General features: G+C 38.9%; 1 protein-coding gene across 1 annotated transcript in view; it reads right to left on the bottom strand.

Moving 5' to 3' along the window:
- Positions 1-2,114: 2,114 nt before the first annotated feature.
- The window catches only part of GLIS3 (GLIS family zinc finger 3), a 143,612-nt gene continuing 118,594 nt past the window's right edge, over positions 2,115-27,132 (bottom strand). Inside the window, exons 6-10 of the mRNA XM_062513254.1 lie at positions 25,598-25,739; positions 16,371-16,530; positions 10,098-10,279; positions 3,404-3,583; positions 2,115-2,251 (exon numbers count right to left, since the gene is read on the bottom strand). Of these exons, the coding sequence (XP_062369238.1) occupies positions 2,115-2,251; positions 3,404-3,583; positions 10,098-10,279; positions 16,371-16,530; positions 25,598-25,739 (801 nt within the window). The remainder of the gene's footprint in view (positions 2,252-3,403; positions 3,584-10,097; positions 10,280-16,370; positions 16,531-25,597; positions 25,740-27,132) is intronic.

Raw genomic sequence — 27,132 nt, 5'->3', positions numbered from 1 at the left:
TGGACAATCATGTGGTTAAAAGAATTTTGAAGGATTTATGTATACAAAAGTATATAGGCACATGTCTAGGTACATGTCTATGTCTTCATGTAGTCTGATCCTGCCATTGGTGACTTTGGTGGAACAAAACACAATTCCACACATTTGAAATGGAAGTGTTCAGTCTGACTAATTATTCCTACTTTACCACATCACGCTTGTGTAGTTACACAGAATGGGCTTTAAGATAGTACAAAATTAAAGCTTTATTAAATAGCAAAACTTGCGGTCAATGCAAAAGGACTGTCTTTTTGATTGCACATGTATAGCTGTGAAGGATGCCTGGTGTCATTTAACCCAATGCAAATCACATGTGGTAACATCTAGACCTCTTAGTGCAAGCTGGAGAAGAGGGACACACTCTCTTGTGATGTGAGAAGCAGAATGTATGGGGGAAGATCTTGGCACAAAAATAGCTGTATTTTAGTTACTTCACTTCTTGTTGTACTTCATTTATGCGCATGTGGTTTATTCATATGTTCTATGTATCAGATGAAAAATCTCTCCATTAAATATTTAAGCACATGACTGCACATAAGAATATACTTCATGAATACAAACCTCTAAAGATTTCCAGTGTTCACAAACACCTGGGCATGAATTCATCCACATAACTGCAGATTAGATTTGAGCCAAATTGGACCTAACAATTCTCAAAAGCTTGCCAGGAAAACAAAAGAGTTTGTATGAACCTTCTTTTTAAGTTTATCTTTTTAGAAGAGTGATTTCAGAAGCATAGTTATGGTCCAGACTGCAAGAATGAATTTTTCTGTCCTTACTTTATCAGGTCATGAGAATATTGAGGTGTACCATACACAGTAAGAAGTCCAAAAAATGGATGAATAAGAATTAAAACAAAAAACTCAGTCTTACTAATGTAAGAGTTGTTTTCCAAGTATACAGGATCACAGTGATGACATATCCACTGCAAAATACTGGCTTAAACTTTTAACATTGTATGTTAAGCATAACCTACTTTGCTTGCATCCTAGACTAAATTTGACGACCTTGAGCCTGACATTGATCAGAAAAATGAAAACCACCAAACCAGTCCAGTTTTGTCTCCCTATGTAACCAGAGAAAACATAGTACACTTAAGAATAGTTCTCTCTTCCTTCTGAAAATGTGTTATGGATAAAGATTAGGACAACCAAAATTTAATTGAATCAGTACAGATATCCTTTTAAAGAAATATTTGGAATTTAAGGAAGAATCTTTCCTACATAATATTTTAAATCTTCCTGCAGAATACTATAGCACATACAGCAACAAAATGCTCTACAATCTAATTAAAAGCAACTGAAAGTTAAAATGTGTTTATGGTTATCTGGCAGATGTGCTAAATAGAGACAAAGTCAACATAATTTCTTGTGTATTTAAACCTTCTTATTCATGCTTAAAGGGTCAGAATGAATATTGGGAAAACAGTAATAGCCATACTGTATGGCATAAAATAAAGAGGGAAGGAAAGGACACCTAACCTGAGGATTGTAAGAAATCCTCTACCAACAACGTTTGATCCAAAAAGAAGCCACACCAATGCCTCCAATAGGTAGTGCCAACATATATGTCAAATTCCTCTTCCTTCTGGATACTGGTGTGGGTTAAACTTTGGAAGTATCATATGCAGATAGGTTGTGCAAAAACTGAATGCCTTTGAACTGTTTGTAGAAAACTCCGGTTTTGCTTCTTTTCCTTTTTTGAAAATGGAATTTTCTAAAGCTGTGTTCTTCTGTAAGTGCACCCATTCAGCTTGAAAGGATTATAGCCAACAACCAGTTTTCTTATTTGGTCTCTTAATTCCCTTTGAGAAATTAAAATAAGAAATAATTTAAAAAGTATAGTTGCTGTACCACAGATGAGAAGAAATGGTTGCTAAGGTTGTGGCAAAGCTTGCTTTATCCAAACATTCTCCTTCGTACTTGGCTACTTGCAGTTCCTCTCCATTATGTATGTATATTTAGTCATATCCCCATACATACATGGCAGTTTCATGGAGAGAAAAAATTTGAAGGGAAATAAGAGAGGGGCAAGATGAAACAGAATCAAGTTCTTGTAACTAGACATACATTACTTTAGCCTTCAGTGTATACAGAAGAAAGCTGGCTGGAACAATGATCCACTGCATTTACTTGTAGGAAACTGCTGTCATCTGGCATGCTGCAAGCTGAATCACCAAAGATACCTACAGACCCTGCTGGAAAGTCATATACTGGGAGAAGAAACAAAACAAAAAAAACACAGTTAATAAGTAGGATAACTATATAATTATGTCTGACTACTTATGCATAGCACTGGAAATGGTTTTAGCTCAAATACACAAATAAAATAAATAAGCCAATATATGCATGAAATTAATTACATAACTTAATGCTAACCAAAGGAGGAATTTTCCGTTCTGTCAGAATCAATTCTGAAGTAGAGCAGATTTCATTGCAACTAACACCTCCCCATTTAAGGGTGTTAAAACTGTGATCATTAGAGAAAATAAACTTCATGCTTGTTTAACAAATTTCATCATATTGAACACAAGATAAAAGACAACAAAATATAAAAGTCAAGTAGACCCTGGCACAGAAATTACTACCTTGTACAAGTGGCAATAGTAAGCCCAATAGTAACTGCAGACACACTCCCATCTTTTGGATAACACGTTTACATACTGTGAGATACCTCTTTGTAATTTTAGGTGCAAAAGGCACTTCCAAAGCACAATAATTATTAAATGGATTCATCCTGTGTGGAAGGACAGTAGAAGACCTGGGCATTAGTTGAGCACTAAGATTAGGCTCACTGTCTTGTACTGATCTTTTGCACAGAGATCTTTCATCCTTACAGAGCAGCATGCAAGCCCCTTAACTACTTTTCATCTAGGCACAGACTAAGTTAAGTGCACACAGGTGAGTGTGCATCTAGGCAGTTTTTGTCATGGAAATGTGAATAATTGAAATTCAAGACTGATAAAAAAGAAGAATGCATCAAGCAAAATCAGTAGTTTGAATCATCTCAGGTCCCTGCCACAATACGTGCAGTGGAGTGGAGTGGCTGCACAAATATCACAGAGGGCTCAAAGGACTGTATTATTTCTAGTCAAATACACAAGCCAGAGTCTGTCTAAGCCCCAGAGGCTAGAACCTTGAGGAGTCCTCAGCAGCATGCAGACTGTGCATAGGCCAGTTGTTACTGCCACCCTCAACAATGGCTGGCCTCAACACAACCACTCCATGAAGGTCTGGAAACATCTCCTCTTTGTAAAGAGTCAAATCCATCATGACATATCCCACCCAAACACACAGCTCGAGCACATCTGCCAAAACTCACAAACTGGACGCAATCACACAGGGAGCCACCAGCTGTTATTTACCTTTGATACCAGAATGATCTGAAAAACTTGGATGGAAAATGCCAGGCCCTGCCTGGCCCGCTGATGTGAGAGCTGAGCAGTCAACAGGAGGAGCCATATTGCAAGAAACACTGTCTTGTATGTTTTTCTGAGTGTCAGAATAATGTGGAGGGCAGAAAGTCTGAAGCTGCCCATGAAAACCTAGAATGAGAAGAAGGCCATCAGTAAAAGACCTGGACAGAGATGCAAAGGATAGTTTTGTGTAACCATGGCCATGAGAATGATAAAAACGTCAAGTGTCCTACCACTCGGTTTTCAATAATTTTAAACAAATAAAACAATATTGATACGATGCTCCCTAAAACTCCCTCAAGTTGCTGTTAATTTCAAACATAATCTACTCCATGGACATTCTGATTCCAGCATGACCTGTGAGAGGAGCTGACTGGTTGGAAGCTGAAATTTTTCAGGAAATTTCTCCCTATACTGCGCAATCCTATGTTTGAACTGGTACTCTCCAGAGGCACACTGTGCATCTGCCTGAAAATCTAGGAAAATGCTAAATTCAAAATAAATGACTACCCAAGTTAAGTTTGAATAAAATCCAAGGATCTATCATTGATGCCAAGACAGCTGGCTGATAGTAGAGTTATGCATAGAGACTCTAATCAAAATTTTTTTACGATGGAAGGAGATCACGGAAAAGTAATGTAATTTTCCTAGATACAAATTCTTTTCACAATTTAGTGTCAATTATCAATCTTTTTAAATAGAGAGTCATAAACAAAAATTAAGTATATGTAGTTCCCTTTCCCTCAGTTAGTTAGCAGTATTCTTAATGCGTTTGTGTGCATCTGCAGTGCATCAAGGCACAGTGCTGAGGTCTTAGAGCTGGAGACCAGCATGACAAAGCAAAATTTCCTAACCTGGTGTCTTCAGAGCCAAAGATAATAATCTACAATACAGCTGAATGTAGGATAACATGAAAGTATATCCAACTCAGGCAGTAGCCCCTGACCATACTTGAGATATCTGTTAGGTAACTAACTGTACCATCAGTTTTCTGTGTTTCCATGCAGCACTGGAAAAAACTAAAAAAAAAAAGGCAAATGGGCTGGCTAATAAAGCTCCAGCAACTGTTGATTTCAGCTCCAACTCTTCATTGTAAAATCTTGTGTCTTATTAAACGATTTAAATCACACACTAGCACAGGGTTACATCAGCTGTGTTTCTTTGAATCAGTACACTACAGCCAAGATTCATGATGTCAAGGTACAGAACAAATAGCTACTCTTCTGACATGACAGCATTACTTCCCTAGGAAAGTGAAATATTTTTGAATATGGTAGAAGAACTGTAAGCTGTTAGAATTGCTTCTAAAAGCAAGAAGTTCTTGTTTTTTATCACATAAAGAGCCTTGTCCTGAAAGATGCTGAATATCTAAAAAGTCCTGGTAGACAGCTCAGCTCAAATTCATACATACAGTTGTCCACATAAATTCATAATAACATACTTATCCTATTGAACTGTTGTGGACGGAGATTTCATTATAGATATGTAATGAATGACTGCCACAATTATTATTTCCATATGGTAGGAAGTTTCTGATGGACATCTATTTTCTCCTCAGTCATATCTCTGCCTGTCACAAAAAAGAGAATATTTTCTCAAGAAAATCACTGTAGTTGCCATTCAGAAATGCATGTCACATGTGAATAGTCTTTGCTGCTATGGCATGTAAAAATTCCAGCTGTCTTTGGCCTGAAATACTTCAAGATAGTGTTTCTTTGTGGTATATTTCTGCATGTCCACTAGCCAAATTACACCAACACCAAGTAATCATGTGGTACCATCTATCTGTTAACAAAAGGAAAAGAAAGAGTAAGAGAGAGAGACACAAGTTACATACTGTACTAATTTGCAAATCATTAATACTGGATTTGCAAATGTGAAAAAAATAGAAATGTTTCTGTTTATTAAAATCTTAGTATTTGTAATTTAAAGATAGCTGTTACTGTATAGAGTCACTAATATAACTAACTCATATCAGCTAATTTTTTATTTTAAATAAGTGACAACATTTTATTTTCTTTAAATGAATACTTTGCTGCTTTTTTTTTTATTTCTTCCATAACTCAGACAGCTCTGGTCATCAGATTAAGTCACAAATACGTGTGAGAAGAGTTACAGACACCATTTTAAACCAGGTTTCTGAAGCAAAAATGTTTGCAGTATCAGGTGCATCCAAAAGCAAGTCAGCTTTGTCCATTCCCAAAGTTTTACCTTAGTCTATGATACACAGCACAGAAATTTTCTTACTGTGAAGAGGGAACTTCTGTTGCTGCTCTTTCCTGTCATACCTAGCATGTCTCTTCTGGTTTGTCTCAGAGCTAGCCATACTTTATTCCTGCAGCTGCCTGTGTACTGTAGGTGCCTGTGTCTTCAGACACCTCTCTTGAGAGTAGCTTTTCGTGGTTGAAAAGAATCACCAGTGCAGTGCAGGTGTTGGGCCAGTTGTTGCAGATTTTGGCATGCAATATCTACCTGGGAAGCTGTCATTCCAGTCTCCAGGTCAGGATAGTTTCAGATTTACGGAATGGTAATGCAGTAAAAGATACTACAATCTAATGAAAGGAAAATAAGAGCTTCACTTCTACAGCTTAGTGAGGTATCTAACATCATCACTTAAAAACATTCCATGCAGCAAAGAATATTGCGAATTTCACGAGAGCAAGAAAAGGGAATATTGAGTCAATTATGTAATATTAACTGAGGTAAAAGAAAGTCCTCTCTGACATTACCATGTACGTTGACAATCACTCAGAACAAATAATGAAACTTGAACTGTAGACAATATTCTTCCAAGAAAAAGACATTTCACAATACAAGTAGCTATTAAATACAAGAAGGCTGTCAGTCTTAGATCTCATACATATTTCTCTCTAAAGGATAGTACTCCGAGATCACCATGATCTTTTAAGATGTTCAGGCTTTCAGAAACTGCATCTGTTTAGAACTTGTTTTCCTCAAAAAGCTTTTGGATAATGAAACTCTTTCTTCCTTGATAAAGCAAATTTAAATGGAACTGACAAGTTTAAGACTACATACTGAGGCAAATTGTCACTTTTGTCTGGTAGCAGACTGAGCTGAAGTGGCTATAGTTACAGCACTTTAAGTCTTGAAAAGGCAGGTTATGAACTGCAGGAGATAGAAATTAACAGAACTTCCCACAGCCACTTCTTGTATACATAATAGTATTGTGTGGAGATAACTCTATGGTGTTTTTCTGCATTGTAATGAATTGACCAAGGAACACAGCAATCTTTGTGCTGGTACTGAGAAAACATGAACTCTTGAAGAATCTGCTTTTGAGAGAGAGAGTTTAGGTAAGCCTTTAAGGCACACAGGACAACACTTACAGTGCAGCACATAGGATGAGAAAGCTGTGCTTAAGCTGGAGGGAGTACATTCCGACAGAATACCTTGTACAGTGACAATAGGTTACTTGATCTTTGAAAAAACATTTAATACCCACATTGTGGGTTAAAGTTCAATCTACATTGTCTTCATGCCAGTTTCAAGTGCAAAGATCTTTAGAATTTGAACTTTGAGTTGTTATCTGTGTGCATATAATTTCTGTCAGCAGTATCTATTTTCAAAACAGGCTTTCCTAAGAGAGTGAGGCAGACACAGTAATGATAATGTGGGGCTAAGTAAGGTACAAGTTTAAGGTCCAAGCCCTTGAAAGTCAACAATTTATTGATCTCAGAAGATAGTATTAAATTGACTTTTAAATTTGTACATGTAATAGGACTTCAATTCAAATGTGACATTCACTCAGATGAGGATCTCTACTGGGCCTTCTTATGAAGAATGATAACCCACATATTTTGTTCTTTTAAATCCTCTTTGGACTGTAGGAGAGAGAGATGGGAACACAATAGCATTGTTCTGGCCTGCCCTGAGGAGAAGATGGCCAAGGAGATATGAAGGCTGCTACACAAGCCAGCACAAGTCCTGTTTGGAGCAACAATTAATCCAGGGTGATTTGTGAACCCCTGGGAGGCAGGATTCTTTGGAAAGTCTACTTTTAAGCAACTGGTTGTGCTCCCAGTTTCTAGGATACCTAAAACTACCATGCCCATGAAAGAAAGAATGTGGTAAAGCCATGTGTATAATTGAAAGACAATTGTTGTTCCAGGCAGGAAGACAGACCCTAATATCTGGATGCCTTTCCAGAAGATGAGTTCTTGCCAAATGCTAGCAAAAAACGGAATCAAATAAAATGTGTTTTACTGGGCAAACAGGATGGCTAACCTGATCTCTTCAAGTCTTGCACAAGGAATTTACTGGATTTGTTCTGGCATGTTTTTGAATATGTCATATGACAACGACTGTATATTAAGAAATTTCACCCTGTACTCCATTGGTCATACAGTATTAGTGAAACTTCCATCAGAGAATATAGAAAGCCAACAATAACTGCTTATGTCCATTGGTAAATTTCTTCTAGTACTATCAGTGGGGTAAGGAATTACCACTTTGTGGAGAAAACCACCTCTGTCAGATCCTGCTTCTCTGTGGCTAGTACAATAAAAAGACTATAACAGGATTGGCATTTTTCTTTCTCTGCTTCACATTTATGAACTCGGGGAGATGCCTGTTTCCTCTCTGCCTAGAGAGACTGCTTACATCAGTGGAAGAAAATAAAAGAAGCCTTGTGTTGTGGTTTGACACTGGCCAAATGCCAGACACCCATGAGAGTAACTCACTCACCCTCCCCAGCTACAGCTGGGCAGCAGATGGAAAAAGAGAAAATAATTAACGTAGGGCTCCTGAATGAGATAAAGGCCAGGAGAAAACTTCAAGGGCTCAACTTAAGGTTGCAAAGTGAAATTTACTACTAACAGAATCAGAGGAGGATAATGAATGTGAAATAAGCCCTTATAACACCTTCCTCCCCCCACCCCCAGCCCCTCCCTGCATCCCACTGACAGAACAGGGAGACAGGGCTTGGGAGTTTTGGTCAGTTCATCACTGAGATTTTCTTCTGCTGCTCAGGGAGAGCAGTCCTGTGAGGCCATGGGGTCCCTCCCTCGGGCACATAATTCTCCATGAACTTCCCTGGCATGGCTCCAAATCTCATGAGCAGCAGTCCTGCCGAAACTACTGCAATGTAAGTCCCTTCCTCGGGCACACAGTCCTCCTGAACTGCTGTGGCTTGGGTCATTCTTCCACAGGGTGCAGTCCTCCAAGAACAGGCTGCTCCAGTTTGGAATCTGGGCCCTCTCTCTCCACCAGGTCTCCAAATGGATTACAGCCTCATCCAGGCATCCACCTGCTCCAGCATGGGCACCTTCCCCATGGGCTGTGGGTGGATCTCTGCATCCCCCATGGATCCCCACGGGCTGTGGGTGGATCTCTGCATCCCCCATGGATCCCCACGGGCTGTGGGTGGATCTCTGCATCCCCCATGGATCCCCACGGGCTGTGGGTGGATCTCTGCATTCCCCATAGATCCCCATGGGCTGTGGGTGGATCTCTCCATCCCCCGTGGATCCCCATGGCTGCAGGGTCACTGCTGCTTCACCACGGTCTCACCACAGCCTCCAGAGGAATCTCACCTCCAGCACCTGGAGCACCTCCTGCCCTCCTTCTGCACTGACCTTGGTGTCTCCATGTTGTTTCCCTCACACGTTCTCACCTCCTCCTCTTCTCTGGCTAGGAAAAGCTGTGCCTACTTTGTTTTGAATTTCTTCTTCAGTCTGTTATCACAGAGGTGTTACCAGCATCTCTGGTTGGCCCAGGCTTGGCCAGCAGCATGTCCATCTTCAGAGCCATCAGGGATTGTCTCTGCTGGACATGGTGGAAGCTTCCAGTAGCTTCTCACAGAAGCTGCCTTTGTGCTCACCCGCACTACCAAAAGCCAGACTATGCAAAGCCAATATACCTTACTCTTCTCAGGATGTTTCCTGTGATATCTACAAGAGTAATTCTCAGGAAGCCTGACCAATAAACAGATTCCTAAGACCTTTAGAAGTCCAGTTTGCTATGCACCTTGTGTCGACAAATATGGCAAACCATGTATTTAAACAGTTGAGAGGAAACAACACTACTGCTGTCAACACACTCCTGAAATGTTAAGGTAATTAGCATTCAGTCTCCACCAGCTAGGAAAAACAAACAAACAAAACAACCTACAAGCTGATTATTTTCTTCTTGGTTACAGAAAAAATATACAGTATTGAAGAGAAAGGTCTTGTAGTAGCTGATTACACAGCACAAGTGGGAACACAGCTGCAGGAGTCTTCTGTGCTTACAGAACAAGAGTTTTCCATCTCTCCACAAGTACAAAAGAGAAAAATATCCTACCTCTTGAAAACCTGGTTAACACTTACATGCTAAATCAGGAGGGATTAGAAGTGTAACATTAGAAAATTAATAGCCATCACAGAATTTTTTGCCATTCTGTTTCAGGAGCAGAGCTGAAAATCAGTCTGAAGAGAAACATGTAACTCCATACCAGGATGAATAACAAGTAGCTAAGGTAAGAATTTTAAAGAAGTCTGAAGGCAGCATTCTGAAGGCTACCTCCCAGGGTCTTTCAAGGAAAAGTGCCTGAAAAATATCAGTGCCAGTCCCTGAAGCACTTAATTTGAAGATAAGCAATAGCAACAAACTACTAACATCAGTGATGAAGATTCTTCCTTCTTACCCTGAATGTGAAGGGCATTTGGCGGAAAAGAAGGGCTTTCTGCAGGTTGGTATGTCTTCAGAGGCATCCCTGCAAGTTGTAGAAGCTGAGGAGGTTGTGGAGTCTGTCTCTGCATCATGGGCTGTTGAATTGACATTCCCTGGGGACTGATGTGCTGAGGAGAAAGAGCTGGAGCAACAAACCTAGAAGTTCAAAACGATAAAAACTGTTAAATCTCTGATACATAAGAGCTAAAGATTGTTTTTACTTTATTTAGATAACTTTAGTTATATGCACAGATACAGATTTCCAAAATAAGAGTGAGCAGCTTAAATAGAGATGACGTATTTTTAAATGGTGATATATCATTTGACTTGACATCTGGGAAATTAACTGGCTGAATTGTCCCTTATCATGGAAAACTACTATTAACCCACTCCTTCTGTGCATGTGTCTAAGTCATAATAGGAGGATATGCCTCAATGGGGACCTGATTTTGGAGGCACTGCCAGCTGTTTACTGTAAGGCTTTGTATCAACTTTATTTATCAATAAATAGCTGCTCTTGCTCACTGACAGTGAGAGATGAGTTCAGGTCACTGGTCACTGAGGCGTTAGGTATTAGGTTCAGGACCAGGTTTCAGGCTCTAGTAAACTTTGTATGTTACACAGAGCTACTTGAAAATAAACAATCTGATGGCAATATAATGCAGGTAAGGGCAAGTGTTAAATTACTTCCGGAATCTGACCACATCCAAATGTTAATCTGAATTCAAACTATAAATTTAGAAGCCTGGAAGAGGAGAGAATGCTTGAGAACAAATCTGGTAGCACTGCAGCCATAGAAGTTACTCACCTCAGTTGTATGTTTCACACTGCCCTGTCACTGCTGCCACTACAAGCACACATACTACTTTTGAAGATTTTACACAAGAGTTTTATGGAATTTGATTTTTTACTCATTTTTTTTTCTGCATACCTCGAAGTACAGATAGGTCATACAATCTGTTCTGCAGTCAGAAAGCTAGGATTTTAAGAGCTTCAGAAAGCCCTGTCTGTGCCCCAAATAACCCAATAGACTGATGGGATCCAGCTAGTTGTTAATGAAAGCTCAGGAATGGCTCTGGGCCACTTTTTCATCCATGAGAGGAGACCTGGAAATGTTCCCAAAGACCAAAAAAGAACCATGATATTTCTGCAAGAGGGTGAATGGAAAGTGACGTGGTGATCCCGTTGCAGGTCAGCCTGTCTCTCCACCACTAAAAATAAGTCACAGGTCTGCTAAGGAGGAATACCCTTCTCTGTGTGCCCAGTGGCTGCTGCTAGGAGGGATCAGTACCTTCAGTTAACACAGTCTGCCGGTGTTCTAAAGCATGGATCTGGTCCCTATTGTCCTGAGACTGGACTTCAATTTACTAGATAATTTTTTTTTTTAACCTAATAAAAAACCCACATTTTTCCTAAAGAAGTGTAAGGAAGTTCTTATCACACCCTGAATACAACAGAAGGTGCAAATCCAGCAGCAGCTCTAAAGAACACCCCTGGGCAGAGTCATCATACAGATTATAACTGTATTTAAACCCAAGTCACTTGAGATTTTTTATGCTGCAGCTAAGAATCTGCATTTTCCACATGTTTTCTATGTAATTTTGACTTCATTTGAAAGGTGTTTACTACATTTCTGGTGAACCATAATCTACATTTGCAGTGTAACAGCTATCAAGATGAACTTTGGGTGATGTACTGCCTATTCAGTTTTCTGTGAAAAGCACATTTTAAAGCATATTAGGTAGGGTTTGGATGGTCCTGGTGCTGATGTGATATTAACTTAATAAATATATATTACTTCAGAAATGCTACATGGAGGGAGGAAATTAAGATGTTACTACTGAGCCAATGAGTCTTAAATGTGTCAAATATTTCATTGTTCCAGATAACTAATGCAGAGTAGACTGAAAGACTTAACAGGGATGAAGAGAACAAAACATGCACATATTTCACAGTAAGAATAGAGAACATTTTTTTTAGAAAATCATTAGGTATTTTGTGTTAAAAATGTCAAGAGGTATTTAAAAGGTGCTATAATTACCTGCCTATATGTCTCCTGAGTAGTAACTGACATTGGTTTTTTGTATATGAAACACATAGAAAGACTGTTAGCTCCTGCAAGAGATTGAGAGCCAAGTACAGACAGTCTAAATGCTGTTATTATTTTAAAAATCATGGGATATCATCCTTTGTGTTTTCAGGATTTCAGGATTAATTTGTGAAAATTAATTGCTGAAAAATTATTTTAACCAGTGGCCACTAATGGGAAAAAAGCTTCCTCCCAATTATAATGCACTATATTTTGCAGACAGAGAGAACTCCTTTTTAGTAGACATGATTTAGTATAAATAAACTTTATAACATATAAAGGTCTTTCTAATTATTCATAAATCAACCTGGCTTACTCATATCCACGAACATAGTTATCTACTTTTTCTTTCCTTCTGCTTAACAAAAGAGAAACTTATACTTGACACAGCCCAGATTTGTCTCTGAACAAATCTCATTATATCCCTGGGAGAGCAGCTAATTAAATTTTGCTCCTGAAACACTCCGGACCAGCTTGTAACCACTTGGAAACTGCAATCAAGAGCTGTAGTCAAGCCCAGGTGTCAAGTCACTCAAGAACCAGCCAGATTTGCAGAAAGTTGCCCTTCCCTATACCTGATAGGTGTAAAATCTGAGCGGGAATATTTCTGGAGCCATTAAGAAAATCTGGGACTCTATGGCTCAGGTTCAGGGTTAGCCTTCCTGACACCTCTGACTCAAGCATTCGTCATTTATATGTGTCGTTTGCCCACTAAAAAGAAAACCTAATTGAAAGACATAATTAATCCTCTGAAGTGTCCCATGCCTGGAAATAAATTAATGTACTTATTTTGAAACCACACTGTTAACCAAAGACCCTCTTCTAGACAGCCCTATGTATGCTACATACAAAGGGCTTTGTAACATGTGAAGGTTGAGTGTCTTGACTTCTTGGGTAGGACTTCCAGATGCTTTTGCTTCTGGAAGTCTATCTTGGAGCTACTTACTATTCTACAGTGAAATCACAAAGTGAATATAACTACACACTCAAGCAAAAAGAATCACTGTTGCAGAACTCATTGTAGCATAATGGCACTGCTAAACGGAACCCTTTGGCCCTAAGTTCTTCTTGTCAGCATGACACAGTCTCTAGAAATTCCTGCAAAGCTGCAATCATGCTTTAGGGACATACTAGCTGTGGTTCACACGCGGATAAAAAAAATCACCTGGAACATCAAGTCCATGAAAAATTTTGTTCTTGTCTCACGCTGATTAACAAGTTAATTATTGCTCAAAAGTAAGCTGTATATTTGGATAATTCATTATGTAAAGAAAGAATTTAAAAATATTAATTTCAAGCATTTAGCACCACCAGTTTTGGGGCACTCAGCCACATATGTTAACTCTGTCATAAAAACCTGTAATTTTTGATCTGAGTTTTAATTAGATTTTTCTTTCAGTTTATTTGTACACTTATGTCTTCTCGTGTTACAGAAGTGAGTTAAAAGGAAGTGAAGTACATATTACCTGTTATAGATATGCTTTTGGGTACACATTTGGTACCTTCACTGAATAGCTGCAGTAATTCATATTAGTGGAACACTCAAAGTTAATATCAAAGAGCTGGGACTGACAAAATATAAATTTGCACTTTCATCATTTATACTGTCTCCTTTGATAAATGAAGTGGTTTCTCAGATTCAAACTCTCTAACTACCTTGCACTATATGTTCTCAAAGTTTTGTACACATAACGAATGCAATGTAAGATGTGTTCCATGTTTGGGTCAGTTTCTCACATTAATAAGGCTTAATCAAGTCTGCACTTTGCCTCACGCCACCTCGAAGGGAAAGACACAAACTATCTGGAATATCTGGAAAGTATCTGGAAATGCAGAGAAAGTGCTTATTTCCTTCTGCTTCTGTCTCTCATAAATCTGAATCTGCTGTCCAAAAAGTGGCACAGACTTGCCTCCCAGCATCTTTAAACAGCCAGGCCAGTTTGGATCAGCTTCAGTCCAACAAATACAGCCTTCTGCTGGAGCAAGGGCTAGCCAGCCTTTCCTAGCTCTGTCAGTTCTGTGTCAGGAACCACACAGCATGGAACCACAGAACAGTCTGGGCTGGAAGGGACCCTCAAAGGTCATCCAGTCCAACCCTTACAAGCATGTGGGACAACAAACCCTCTCCTTGCACCCCTACATCCTGCAGTCCGCTCAACATTGAGGTTGAAATAAACAGGATGATTCACACTTGTCCAAGACACTATCTCTGCCACTTTCTCTACTGAAGGTTTGTTCACATTTTCACCATTCTCATTACACCCATGAAGTGAGGTGAGAGACTACTCACAAGGCCCCCAGGTGAGTGCATGTATTAGATTCAAAATGCACATTCTGTCTCAGTTCTTCTTTTAAACATTTCCCTTAATTTTTTGTATTGTAATCAAACCAACGCTGCTGTAGTACTTTTTCTCTTTTCTGAACTTCAATTACCATTTGTTACACTACCTAAATGAAGACACTGGAAGATTTTTTTTAATCCAAAGTAGCTCCACATAAGGGAGTTAGCACTTAAAGCCTTTTTAGAGGGTGTGTAAACACTTAACACATTAAAAAGGAATATACCATGCTAGCTTTTTTATTATTCTGTAGAGTACTCTCTTAGCTTGACATCTGAAATTCATTCAATCGAGTTAATGAAGTCTCACTCTAGGCACCTCTGCTATGGTTTTGCAGCAGAAGAACCTCAGAAATGGGCAAATAACATAATTGTTTTTTATAATGACATTTATACCTATAACAGCTATTAATGTGTCTGTGCCTGTCACCTCATGTCTGGCAATCATTGGGTTTGCATGGATGAGGACATGCACTGAACAGAAAACTATACTGGGACAGAAAAGCCTCTGTGTCAGGGGAGCATGGACAGTCCCAGAGGGTGTGCACAGAGGGCCAGAGCCAGCACAAGGGAAAAAGATCAGGGTCATGGGGGCAGGAGTGGGGAGGAAGGAATGAACCAAGTAAGTAGGTGAGCTCTAGTGATCATGAGGCATAGGCTCCATCTCAGACTGATGTACAAAAAGCTCAACAACTTCCAGTGGCTCCAGAACTGCCTGAATTCATGTGAAGTCTGAAATAAAAATGTACTTTCACCTTTTGTTAGCTTCTCAAGACATTGTGTTCCTCTATCTTCCTGATAGAAGCAAGAGTGAATATTGCTTTCATCTAAAGAAATTATGCTCATTTATGAGTAACTGAGATCTAGTGAATGTTGTTTTCAGGTTTATAATTGGGGATTTCGTACTCTTCAAATTACTGTCATATCTGTCACTCAAGGAAATTAAATACTTTGAAATATGTTAGTGAAATACAGCAATTTATCACTTAGAGCACTGAAAAAGAAATCTAAAAATAATGTTTAAGTATCCATGAGCAGACAGTAAGAGTTTAGTAGTTTGTGTGATGATGACATGACATCTTCATGACTTTTCCACTAAAATCCATTTACTTAGACCTCTTCTGACTTGTGATTTGATAGACTTCTGGTTTAATGAGCTATAGATTTCCACATCTGCAGTACGTAAATCTTGGCAAGATTGCTGAAAATAATTTAGGGAATGTCTAACAATGAAAATCAAAACACATCCAAGCAATTGGTTTTTATGCCACTGAAATATCTAAAATAATAGAATTTAAAATATATGGAACTGTCATAAAATAAGTCCTGATTATAAATGAAACTCTGAAACTAGTGAAATAAAATTTTGCTAATTATCTATTGTTCTTCATAAAATGGCAATTAAGAAAAACAAGGCAAAGTCCTCCTTCAGAAATGCTTACTATAGGGAGAATATTGACAGAATATGACTCTTCTACAAGTAAACAGAAACATGAATCTCAGGGCCTCCATTACGTAAAATACAGCTGCAGTCATCAGTGTGCCAGCTGGTACCACTTTCCTTGCTTGGACCCTTTGTTGGGATCAAGAAGGGATTGGAGGAAGTCCTTGAAATGGAGATGGGTGGAAAGTCTCCCTCCCAGGCCGGAACAACACTGTTCATTTCACCTCCTCCTCCTGATAAATCCCTACCCAGAACAGTTGTTAGGCCAGGGTGCCACCAGTGCCTTTCTGCACACCAACAATTGCATTTGCCCCCATCCTCACAGCTCTGAAGACAGCCAAACCTCAATCTCCAGCTGGGAAACACAGGGTCTTACCTCTCTGAGTCTGCAGCTGCAAGAAGAGGTATCTGGGGAGGATGCAGAGGACTGCCCTGTATGTTATGACCTGGGGAAGAGTGGCTGCTGGAGTGGGACAAGGACACTGCTCCAGCTGCTGTTCCACTTTGATTAATCTGTGTGCTGGGGATCACAGCTGCTGAAAGTAAGAGAGAAATAATGCTCATCAGGCAGGAAACAACACTGATAACTGACCAAACAGCAACAATATTGACAAATGACCAAATACCAACATGCAACCCCTCCTGTCAAGCTCAAATGCCAACTCCTAGCTGCTGAGAAAACGAAAGGTTTTATGAAGTGTTGTTTTCCATACACAGGAAAGAAGAAAACCACATGAAAATAAGTAAGTATTCTTTACTGCTTCCAAATGACATTTCTGTGAAACAAGGCATGAATGATCCCAGCCATGCTCATTGTCTTGGAATTTTTTGTCTGAATAGGGCTGCAAATCTTCCATAGTTTTCTGTTGTAGAAGAGGTGTCAAATACTTCCTAAGATATGTATTTTTAGAACTAGTGAACAGAAAGAACATTTTCAAAAAATGTGAAATGCTTTCTACATTTTCCCTTCAGCTGTAAAAATCACAAATTTCTTGAAAAGCAATATTGCTATCATTGGCCCAGATTCCTCACTAATACACACAAAAATTTTAAACCGTCCTTAACAGTGTAATAATTTTCTACGAGTTTTCTCTTGTATTCTTTCCAATAAGGAAAGTTTCCTGACTGTTCCCTTCGTACAATACAGGACTTTGTTTGAATGTTGTAATTAGTTGGTCCCAAATCCTGTAGCCTTATTTTCTTTTAGCCCTTTCAAAAAAAAAAAAGTTTAAATCAGAAAAATTTAAGTCTTTCTAATCTCTGAAAATCTAGTTACCCCACTGTTTCTACTGACATCTGAGTCAGGTAGCTTGTGCTGATGTTGACTGGCAGACAAATACATTTAAATACTTTATGAACCCAGAGAATGAATTAGATAGTCTGTCTAAAAGATAAAAACCACCTCTCCTGTTTGTCTGTTGTATCTTCCAATCTCTTTTTTTAAAAAGTATTGTTCAGGCATAGTTTACAGAGTAAAATTCTACCTATAATATTTACATTATACTAGTGAGTATCTTGGAGTGAATGATTTCAGCTTGTTGATGAAATTCTAGAGTTAAACCAGTTCCCCAGGGGGCACTGTCACCAGTAAAACATCTTGCTAGGCTGAAATACGTGCATGGATGCTGCAATCCTAGCAGAAGAAAGACTGCTTTAGAGGTAGCCTCACTACAGGTAAGTCTTCAAGAAAATGATTTCACAGGTCATCAGTTTCTCATTCACAGGTGTGAATTTTGCTACAGAAGATCAAAAGGGTGAAAATTCACCTCACCTCCCAACTCCTCAGCCTGTTTTTGGAAAGACTAAATTAATCTTTACAAGTCTGCCTTTGTGACACACTGGGTTTTCACCAAGACAGAGTGAAGAAAAGGCTCATGCTGTAGTCTCATTAATGAGCAGTCTTGGACATCTTTTGGCTGGTGGAAATGACACACAGTGCAAGATGACAGGGAGGAAACCACTTTGTAAATAAAAACATCCAACACAGATGATGTAGAGGTAGTGTCAAAGATTAAGGGAAGTTGACACTGGTGGTCAAAGGTGGAGGAGTGGAGGCTGACCTTGGTGCCAGGCTCTGCTCTTTCCTAATTTGTGTGTGCACCAGAGCCTCCTAATCACAGCCTAAGTGACAACAAACATCTGACAGTAGATGTCCCAAACCTTAAAGAGGACTGGAGGAGGCAGATCCCACAGGAAGATGAGACATGACTTAAGACAGCAGAGTAACTCACAAAGAAATGGATGAGGACATTCTCTTACTAAGACAGGGGAATGGATTTACTCCACTTGGCTCATGCACCCCAAAAGCTACTTTCTTCATGTCTGTCTCTCAGGGTAACATCAAGACAGAATGCAAAAACAAAGGAATGAACTTTTGAAATTCTTATCTTACATGCAGCACAGAAGAAAATACTGAAAAACAACCAAACACACATTCTGACAGCAAAAGCAGAGAGAATATTTAATGAATCAGTACACTGCAAAGGAAAGCCCTGATTGTCTAAATAAAACGAGACTAAATTATTTCTTGGCAAAATAGGGTAACCTGCATTTTACCATGACAAAAACTGATAAAACTGTAAAAAATATACAATGACTTAGTTTACTAGTACTGTGGTCTTTGCATTTAAAATTAACCTCTTCAGGATCAGGAGTAAAAAGACTGGATTATGACCAGGTCTTCAGCACAATGTAGCTGCTCTTCCTGATGCAGCTATTCTCTACCAAAGCCATTATTAGCATTCCATGCAAGTATTTTGTAAGCCACGCTTGCACATTTTCTGGCTGGTCCAGGCTGTGGTAGCACAGGCTCCCATAGCACTGCCCAAGACATGGTGGCTCTGTTTCTGGGAAAAGGTTATCTGTAGTCAAGCATGGGCAGCCACTGCCAACCTTCTGGCTAGCTTTCCCAGCAGTACTTTATTTTTCTGTTTCTCATGAAGAGAGAGTACACAGTATAAAGTAAGAGGCACTACAACAGGCACTAGAGGACTAGATAGGATATTTAAGGATAAAAACACATACGTATTAGCTGCAAAAATATATTCTTTTACCCGGGGTATGTTAAATACTCACAGCATGCTGAGTGTATCTGGGCTCCCATTTTGTAATAAAGCAATATGGGAAACCAGGGAACACCTACTGGCAGAGAACACCTACTACCAACAACTTTTGTCAGTGCAACTTCTTTCAAGATACCGTGTTAATAAAAGCACCTCCTTGGGCACCCGATGAAGTGAAATCACAATACCAGCAGCTGCTGCTTGGCAAAAATGCAACTATTGAAACTTCCCAGTGTAGACATGACACTGATCCAAGCTTCTGCCTGAATCTTGTAATTACGACCTGAAGGGAAACACTGTCAGTCATTAGCAGTGTACAGATATATAGCACTTGAAAGATACTGTCACTGACAGGTTACTTCACTAGTGAAGACTGATAAAAAACTGGGGATGCTATTTCAGTAACTGCTAGAAAACTTGACCACAAACTTGGCCAGCAGTGTGCCCTGGTGGCCACGAAGGCCAATGGCATCCTGGCCTGTGTCAGGAACAGTGTGGCCAGCAGGAGCAGGGAGGTCATTCTTCCCCTGTACTGGGCACTGGTGAGACTGCACCTTGAGTGCTGTGTCCAGTTCTGTGCCCCTCAGTTTAGGAAGGATGTTGAGACACTTGAGCACATCCAGAGGAGGCAACAAGGCTGTGAGGAACAACTGAGGGAGCTGGGAGTGTTTAGCCTGGAGAAAAGGACTCAGGGTGACCATATCACTCTCTACAGCTCCCTGAAAGGTGTTTGTAGTCAGGTGGGGTTGGTCTCTTTCTCCAGGCAGCAACTGACAGAACAAGAGGACACAGTCTTCAGCTGTGCCAATAGGTTGGATATTAGGAAAAAGTTTTTATGGAAAGAGTGATAAGGTACTGGAATTGTCTGTCTGGGGAGGTGGTGGAGTCACCGTCCCTGGATGTGTTTTAAAAAAGACTGGATGTGGCACTCGGTGCCATGGTTTAGCTGAGGTGTTAGGGCATGGGGTGGACTCAATGACCTTGTTGGTCTCTTCCAACTGTGTGATTCTGTGATATGTTTGTGACAGCCAGCATGCACACTGACTCCAGTATAGCACCACCACCTATGTCCACACACAATGATATGTAGAATTAAGTATTAGTTTTAAGTGGATTTTAAACAAATAGAGAAGAGGTATAGATTAGATGTTAGGAAGAAATTCTTTACTGTGAGGGTGGTGAGACACTGGAAAAAGTTGCCCAGAGAAGCTATGGATACCCCATCCCTGGAAGTGTTCAAGGCCAGGCTGGATGGGTCTTTGAGAAACCTGGTCTAGTGGAAGGTGTCCCTGCCCATGGCAGGGAGGCTGGAACCAGATGATCTTTAGGAATTTTTTCAATGCAAACCATTCTATGATTCTATCATTCTATGATTACTTAACAAAAAGGGTTGCTACAAGAATGCTTTTCCCTTTATCAATTCAAGATAAACTAACACTTTTAAAGCAGTTTTAAACATATTCAGATATCTTGAAAAAAACCCCAAACAACCTCAAACTAATAAAAGCCAAAGAATTGTGAATGCTGTTCCTCTGTATCCCTTAAAAAGTCCAAGCTACAACATTATTTACGAGATAGATATAGCTTAGTCCCAACTTAGTCCTGACTGTGAGCCTCAGATTCGGTGACAGGCACAAAGTTTCAGTCAAAGAGAGGAAGGAGTCGTGTTTTCTTTTCTGGAGTCTTGTCACATATCCATTCATCAGTACATAAGAATTTTCCATAAGAATATTTCTGCAAACAATTCTTGATGGGAAACTAAACTCACATGTATCCTCAAAATGCATAGGAACAAGTTAGGGGGTTGCAAGAGAAAAAGGTGATTCTGAATAAAGTTTCTCTAAGAAAAAGAAAGCAAAAAAGTAGCACTTCAAGTGTCACAGAATCTAAGACCAAAAAAAGTAATTTTTTCAATGGAGTCAGAAACTTATAATTTCATGGAAATATTTAAATGCAGAAATTTTAAAATTACCAAAAATGCTCTAATTGAAGAGGATCTTGGACTTACTACCATCAAATCAGCACTCTTAAAAACAATTTCTGCCACCAAAATACCTCACCTCTAATTATTGACAGTATAAATTTGGAGTAGGGCTGAGAGTTCTTATCATGTAGAGTAAGAGTGTGCAGGTCTAATTTTGTAGATCAGTTAGTTACATATATACATACATTTGCAGTGTTGCTCTTTTAAAATTACTAAATATAGCTTTCTATTTTTGTGAGGAATATTTATGAGATCCTTGACAACAACTGATTTACTACTGCACAGAAGGAAAAATATGGAATATTTTTTGGACTCAGAAGCATCACTTGCATATATTCTCCTCTTTCACTTCCCCTAGGAAGTCCACACTTCCCTACAGGATTTTGTAGCCAGGAATATGTGGATATGTGCTGTATTGAGTTGTAAGTGGCAAGCCCAGCAAATGAAAAACCTATTTTCTGGTCTGCCTTTGTCTTCAGCTCATCTGTAAATCTGAAGTCTCCTGAGAACATGAAACTCCAGAAGCCATCGTGCATCAAGAGGTACAGTAGAAGTAAAAATTGCATTTTCAACATTATAAGTCTGTCTCCAAAGCTGGTCTGTCACCTGGACTGTGTGCACTGATGGCCTTTTTCTCTTTTAGGTATTTTGCAGGCAGATCATAGGTACTGGAAAACATTAAAATACTGAATAAATAGAGCAGGGTCTAGACCACCATTTTAAGCCATTCCTGAAATGGCATCTCTAGATCACATCCCTGACTTTCATTTTCTTCTTTTTTAGTGGATTGTGGTTTCTGAAGTTCAGTCTCATGATGCATGTGACTATAAATAATGCAAGTGGCCATGTTACCTAAAATGTTTGTAGCAGTCCATTGGTAAATGTTCATAAAAAAAGGAACCCAAACATTACATCCATTTTTGGAGTGCCATTAATTTCAAAATAGAAATCATAAACTCCTAAGTAAAATTGGTAAATAAAAGGGCATGTCTGAGAGGAAGCAAATTATCCTCCTTAAACTAAGATATTAACATTTTTTTGCCCCCTGTAATGTGTGTATGGTGCTACCTGGGACTACATCACATTAAGCAGGAATTCTCGATACATATGCAACACATAAATTCAGCCTAAAAGGTTAAAACAGAGATCCTCTGCATTACTGGCAGTCCTACATTACTGCTCTTTTTGCATCCATTCCCTCTGCATCAATACAATTCTGTTTTTCACAGCAAGGGCTATTCATGTGTCAGTTCTTCCTTCTCATTCTTGTTTTATTTCTTACAGGAATATGCTGTAGCTACTTTCCAAGGCTGTCATCCTTAACAAACTACTTTCTAAAGAAAAAAACAGACCCATTTTTTAAAAAAAAAAAAATAAGACTGGGTTTTTTTTCAGACATCTCTTCAGAACTCACTAGGACAATTGCTTTAATAAAATTCTTTCATTAATTAATCATTTCATTAATCTATTCCTGTATGTGTCCCTGTCCTCTACGTACCTGTTGTACCTACTTGCTTTCCTATCATTACCTTAGATACAAACACCTCGGGGATTGGATTTTTTTCTTATTATGTGCACAGAGCACCCAGCCTAGTACTATGTCAGTGGGGAGAAAAGCCCAAAGAAAAGTGTTACTCAAGCAAAGCACAGCAAGTCATATGCATAGAAGTAGTTAGGTCAAAGTTTCACAATACAGCAGAAGACATTATTTTAAAAATACTTAGAATTCAAAGAAGTTCTGTAATTTTACTGATCCAATTTTAAAATCCCAATTTGCAAAGAAAATCATGCACTTGACAAGCTTTAGAAAGATCCTTTGCTAGCTCTGAAGCAGTGCTTGGTGTGATATTCAGTAACAACTTATAAATTAATTAGACATTCTGGATTATGCTTAAATATGAAATGGTGATGTTTTACCCAAACAGCACAGTAAAAAGATGGGGGTAATTTCTGCTGCATTATTTATGATTCTTCCAGTTTTAGTGATTCCAGATTTCCCTATACAAAGTAAGTTCACACTATTTCATGGTAGAAAAGAAATTCATCCCCATGTTGCTATTGTGAGTGCATTGCTTGCATCTTTATTCTGTGAACTGAGTAAACCCAAATTCCTAGGTATTGTTCAAAATTAAAACCTAGACACTACCACAATGCTTGGCCCTTAGTCTATCTGCTTGCTTTAGACCCATAAATGTAATTTTGTGTTAGTTTTAAGCAAAGAATGTGTCACGCTACCTCACTGTATTAGTAAGATTATAGTCAGTTTTGATTTCTTCTACTAAATCATAAAGACTACAAGATAAGGAAAAAAACACTTTTGGAGACTTAACTCCATGTACCAGATGTGTAATAAAAATACAGTTTGTATTTCATTTAAATGTATCTATGTTTATAGGTTCTGTATGTTAACAGTACTGAGAAACTATAGTTGTCTCTACAGGTGTTCTGCTATGTAAGTGAAAATGGACTCGCATCTAAACACATACTTGAGGCAACACACTTATGCTTTTGTGTATTTTACTTTTCTCTCTATGGGTCATGAACAATTTTCATGTTGCCATTTCAATAAAATAATTACCTGCCTGTTGGAGTTATCTCATTTGTTCACGCAGTATATTATCCTGCAGCAGCCCTGATGAGTAGTTAATGAAACAATTTACTTCCACTGGATTAGGTAGTTGTCAAAATGGAGTGACACGGATTGATCTATACCTGACATATACCTGACTCAGTTAACTGATGTGAAACAACACAAGTGAATGGGACTGTGAGAAATTTGCCAAGTTACAGATAGCTGGGAGCACATGGAAGAGAAAGCAGATTATTACTTACACAGAAATTAATGCTGATAAGAGCACATTGATTAATTACCATAAAAATTAACTTACCATAAAAATTGCCATACAATAGGAAGCAGTGCCAGGAAAGAATAAATAAATTATTATATCAAAGAGGGTTCACAGTTAGTAGTGCTGCAAACATCAAGTACTGAAAGACAATGCATGAGTGAGACCACAGAAAGTAAAGTCTCAGACTCAGAAGCTGTCTGTGAAACATCATGATGACAGACAATTACCAGCTGAGGGCTGGCTGGGGGCAGGAGCTTTACCCAGCTTGTCATGGGCAGCAGCTTGTTCAAGCCACTGCCAGCCTGTGTTTGGAGTTACCCAGCAGAAAGAGCTGGACATTTAATATGGGCTGGAAGCTAGGGAGGGGTGCTCAACAGATTGCTGTGGCAATCTCCTGTGAAAATATCCTCAATTTCTGCAACCTGACACACTGTCCCATCCCAGCTTCCATTCTGTCTAGGAACTTGAAAAGAAAACTTAAAGCTGAGTCTTCATTGTTTCTCAGTTTTGCATGTTACACTTGGTGAAACCATTATATATTTTTTTTTAAATCTCAACATCCCTCACTATCCAACTCCCTCTCAATCTACAATGTAAAATAAACAACTATAATCAATCACATGTTCTCTGTAAGTGAGCTTCTCTGCCAAAAATCACATTTTTAAAATCTTAAACTTCCCTCTTCTTTCACGTAACAAATGTCACACTTAGTCTGTGCTCAGACTAAGGCATTTAAAAGTTAACAGCATACAAGCAATACCAACTACTTAATAAACTAGAATACAATCAATCACAGCTTTAAATGTCCTGATTTTTGTCATATAAACCTACATCATCACCACCTATTGTGTGACTTACAGAAGCCTTGACAAAAACATGAAATAGAATTGATAGCTTTACAAGCCTCTCAGTAAAATAAAACCAGTTATTGAAGTGGGCACTTCATATAATGTCATTTTCATCACAGCAGAGAACATCAATGAAGCCTATTCATTTACTTCCTACATCTGGTTCTCACTTAAAAGTTGAAGTGATAAAAGACATAATGCATTCTGCTTGAAAGTTAGAAACAGATGCCCTCATAACCACTAAAATATTACATTAAATAATACCCATTGCCCTCTTGAGCTTTAAGGTTTATTATCACTCAAAACTTACCAATTGTTTAACATTTATTTGAAATGTTAGCAAAAATTGTACATGTAGGCAGTTACGACAAAGGTATCTTAATAGGAAAATCTCAGATACTTAACTGAAACAACACAACAGGACCATTACATTCATAGTGTAAATGTGTTGGTTATATATTTATAGTCAAAAGTATGTGAACTCATAATGCAGCATTTCAGTTTCTTAATGTAGACTGATATGTGATTCATGAATAAGGCAGAGGGAAAATACTGTGATTTTAAATGAAGCTTAATGTATTCAAGATGTCTACAAGGAATGGTAGAAGTAAATTGGTAGCAGAATAAAAATTTAGAGCAAAAATACCCATCTGTGTTGCATTAGGTCTTTTCATGGGTATAGTATGATTTGTTCTGCTTCCCTCTGAAAAACATAGAAAAGCATGTTCTTACGTTATTTTCCATATTCTGTCCTTCTTATGAGATAGATTTGGATTTCAGAGTCCATTCTAATCTAGAAAATTATTCCTAATATTAAGTGAAGAATAACACAACAGCTGTTTATATGTCTTATTCTATACCTGGGTAAATATCACAAGCAGGCCCTGGGGAGTGTCCCATTGTATTATCCACAGCATCATGTGGTGACAGGGCTGGCTGGAGAGGCTGAATTGCAAGGCAGTCATTCAGGATGTCCTGGCCAATCTCTGAGCTTGATCGCAACTGAAAAACAAGAGATAAAAAAGGAGAAATTATAATGAAAGATGGACATGGACAAAAGAAAAGAAATAAACACAAAAACCTTAATGTTGAAGTTAAAGAAATGGAGCATAATTAGAAATCTTCTCTTTTAAATCCTCATTAATACCATCCTTTCATTCTAGCAGGCACTTTTTGAATCTGAGGAAGAAAACACTTCCAGATGCTTAACAAGACAATAAAGGACAAGGACTACTTGTACAGGTGGGATCTTGGACAGAAGGACTTCAGTGTGCCCTTCTGTCACACACTGCAGAAGAGAGGAGAAGCCTACTTAATAGGCATTGGAGGTTTATCAGATGTCTGACATTACTTCTGTCATCAGAGGGGTACTATAATGTATGCAAATATTTCCGTGCTGAGTTAGTGCCTCACCACAGGACCAGAAGAGCAAAGGTGCTTGTAACACTGGAAATGAGGGACTGGGAACAAGCAGCCAGGAGAGGTAATATACAGGCAAGTCAGGATGGAAATGGGACTACTTCATATGGACTAAAGTTATCTTGAGATCCCATTCTTAAACAGAAGAGGACTACATTTGTTTCGTATTACAGCACAATTGTGTGTGCTCTGTCACTGCCAGTCATCCTACATGCATGCATTGCCACTTGCCTGGTACCTGAACCATCACCAGCAAGTCTGTTAATCTGGCTGATCACCAGAAAATTCACTAAGCAAACAACTAATAAACAAATTCATAACAAGATTTTTCCTTTGGATGAAACTGGATGGAGAGTCTAAGTGTCTAAGTGTGAGGCTGCAATAAAATACAGTAAAAAAAACTACAATTAAAAAAAAAATCCCAACACCAAATTAAGGAAAAGGGAGAAAGTCTGATACAGCACCCTAACAAGGATGGCACAGCTGTAATGCCTGAGGCTTGCTGTGCCCTGAGGTTTAGGGCAGGTTATGGATGCTGCTGCAGGCTGCTGTGACTGATGCCTGTCCTGATCTGCTGCCTGATGTTAATGGTATACATAACAAAAATTTGGCTGTTCCTTAAAGTCATTTTGGCTGGTGTATTTGTTTTAAAGCCTGGAAAATGAAGGTCTGTGCTTACTAGCATGTGGAGTACTGCAGTGTCTGAGATGCACTGTCATGCCATCCAGGTTCATGCAGCATGATGGAAAGAACCCTGACCTAGTGCACTTGGATGTGCTGCACTTTCCCAAGAAGCAAATCTCACAGAGGCCACTGAGGCTTCACCTCACTTGTTTGGTGACATGGGGGGTGAGCAGCTAATAGTTAACTAGAACATAGCCTAGCACCACTAAAAACCTCCTAAGGGGAGGAGGAAGAACAGGAAGACAAATTTCTGCACATACTATACTCAGAAATGAATCACAGAATGTTTTTA

The sequence above is a fragment of the Cinclus cinclus genome, chromosome Z (genome assembly GCF_963662255.1).
Source record: "Cinclus cinclus chromosome Z, bCinCin1.1, whole genome shotgun sequence".
Classification (NCBI taxonomy): domain Eukaryota; kingdom Metazoa; phylum Chordata; class Aves; order Passeriformes; family Cinclidae; genus Cinclus; species Cinclus cinclus.
Note: the sequence above shows the minus strand (reverse complement) of the source record. Positions and strands in the feature narration are given on the sequence as shown.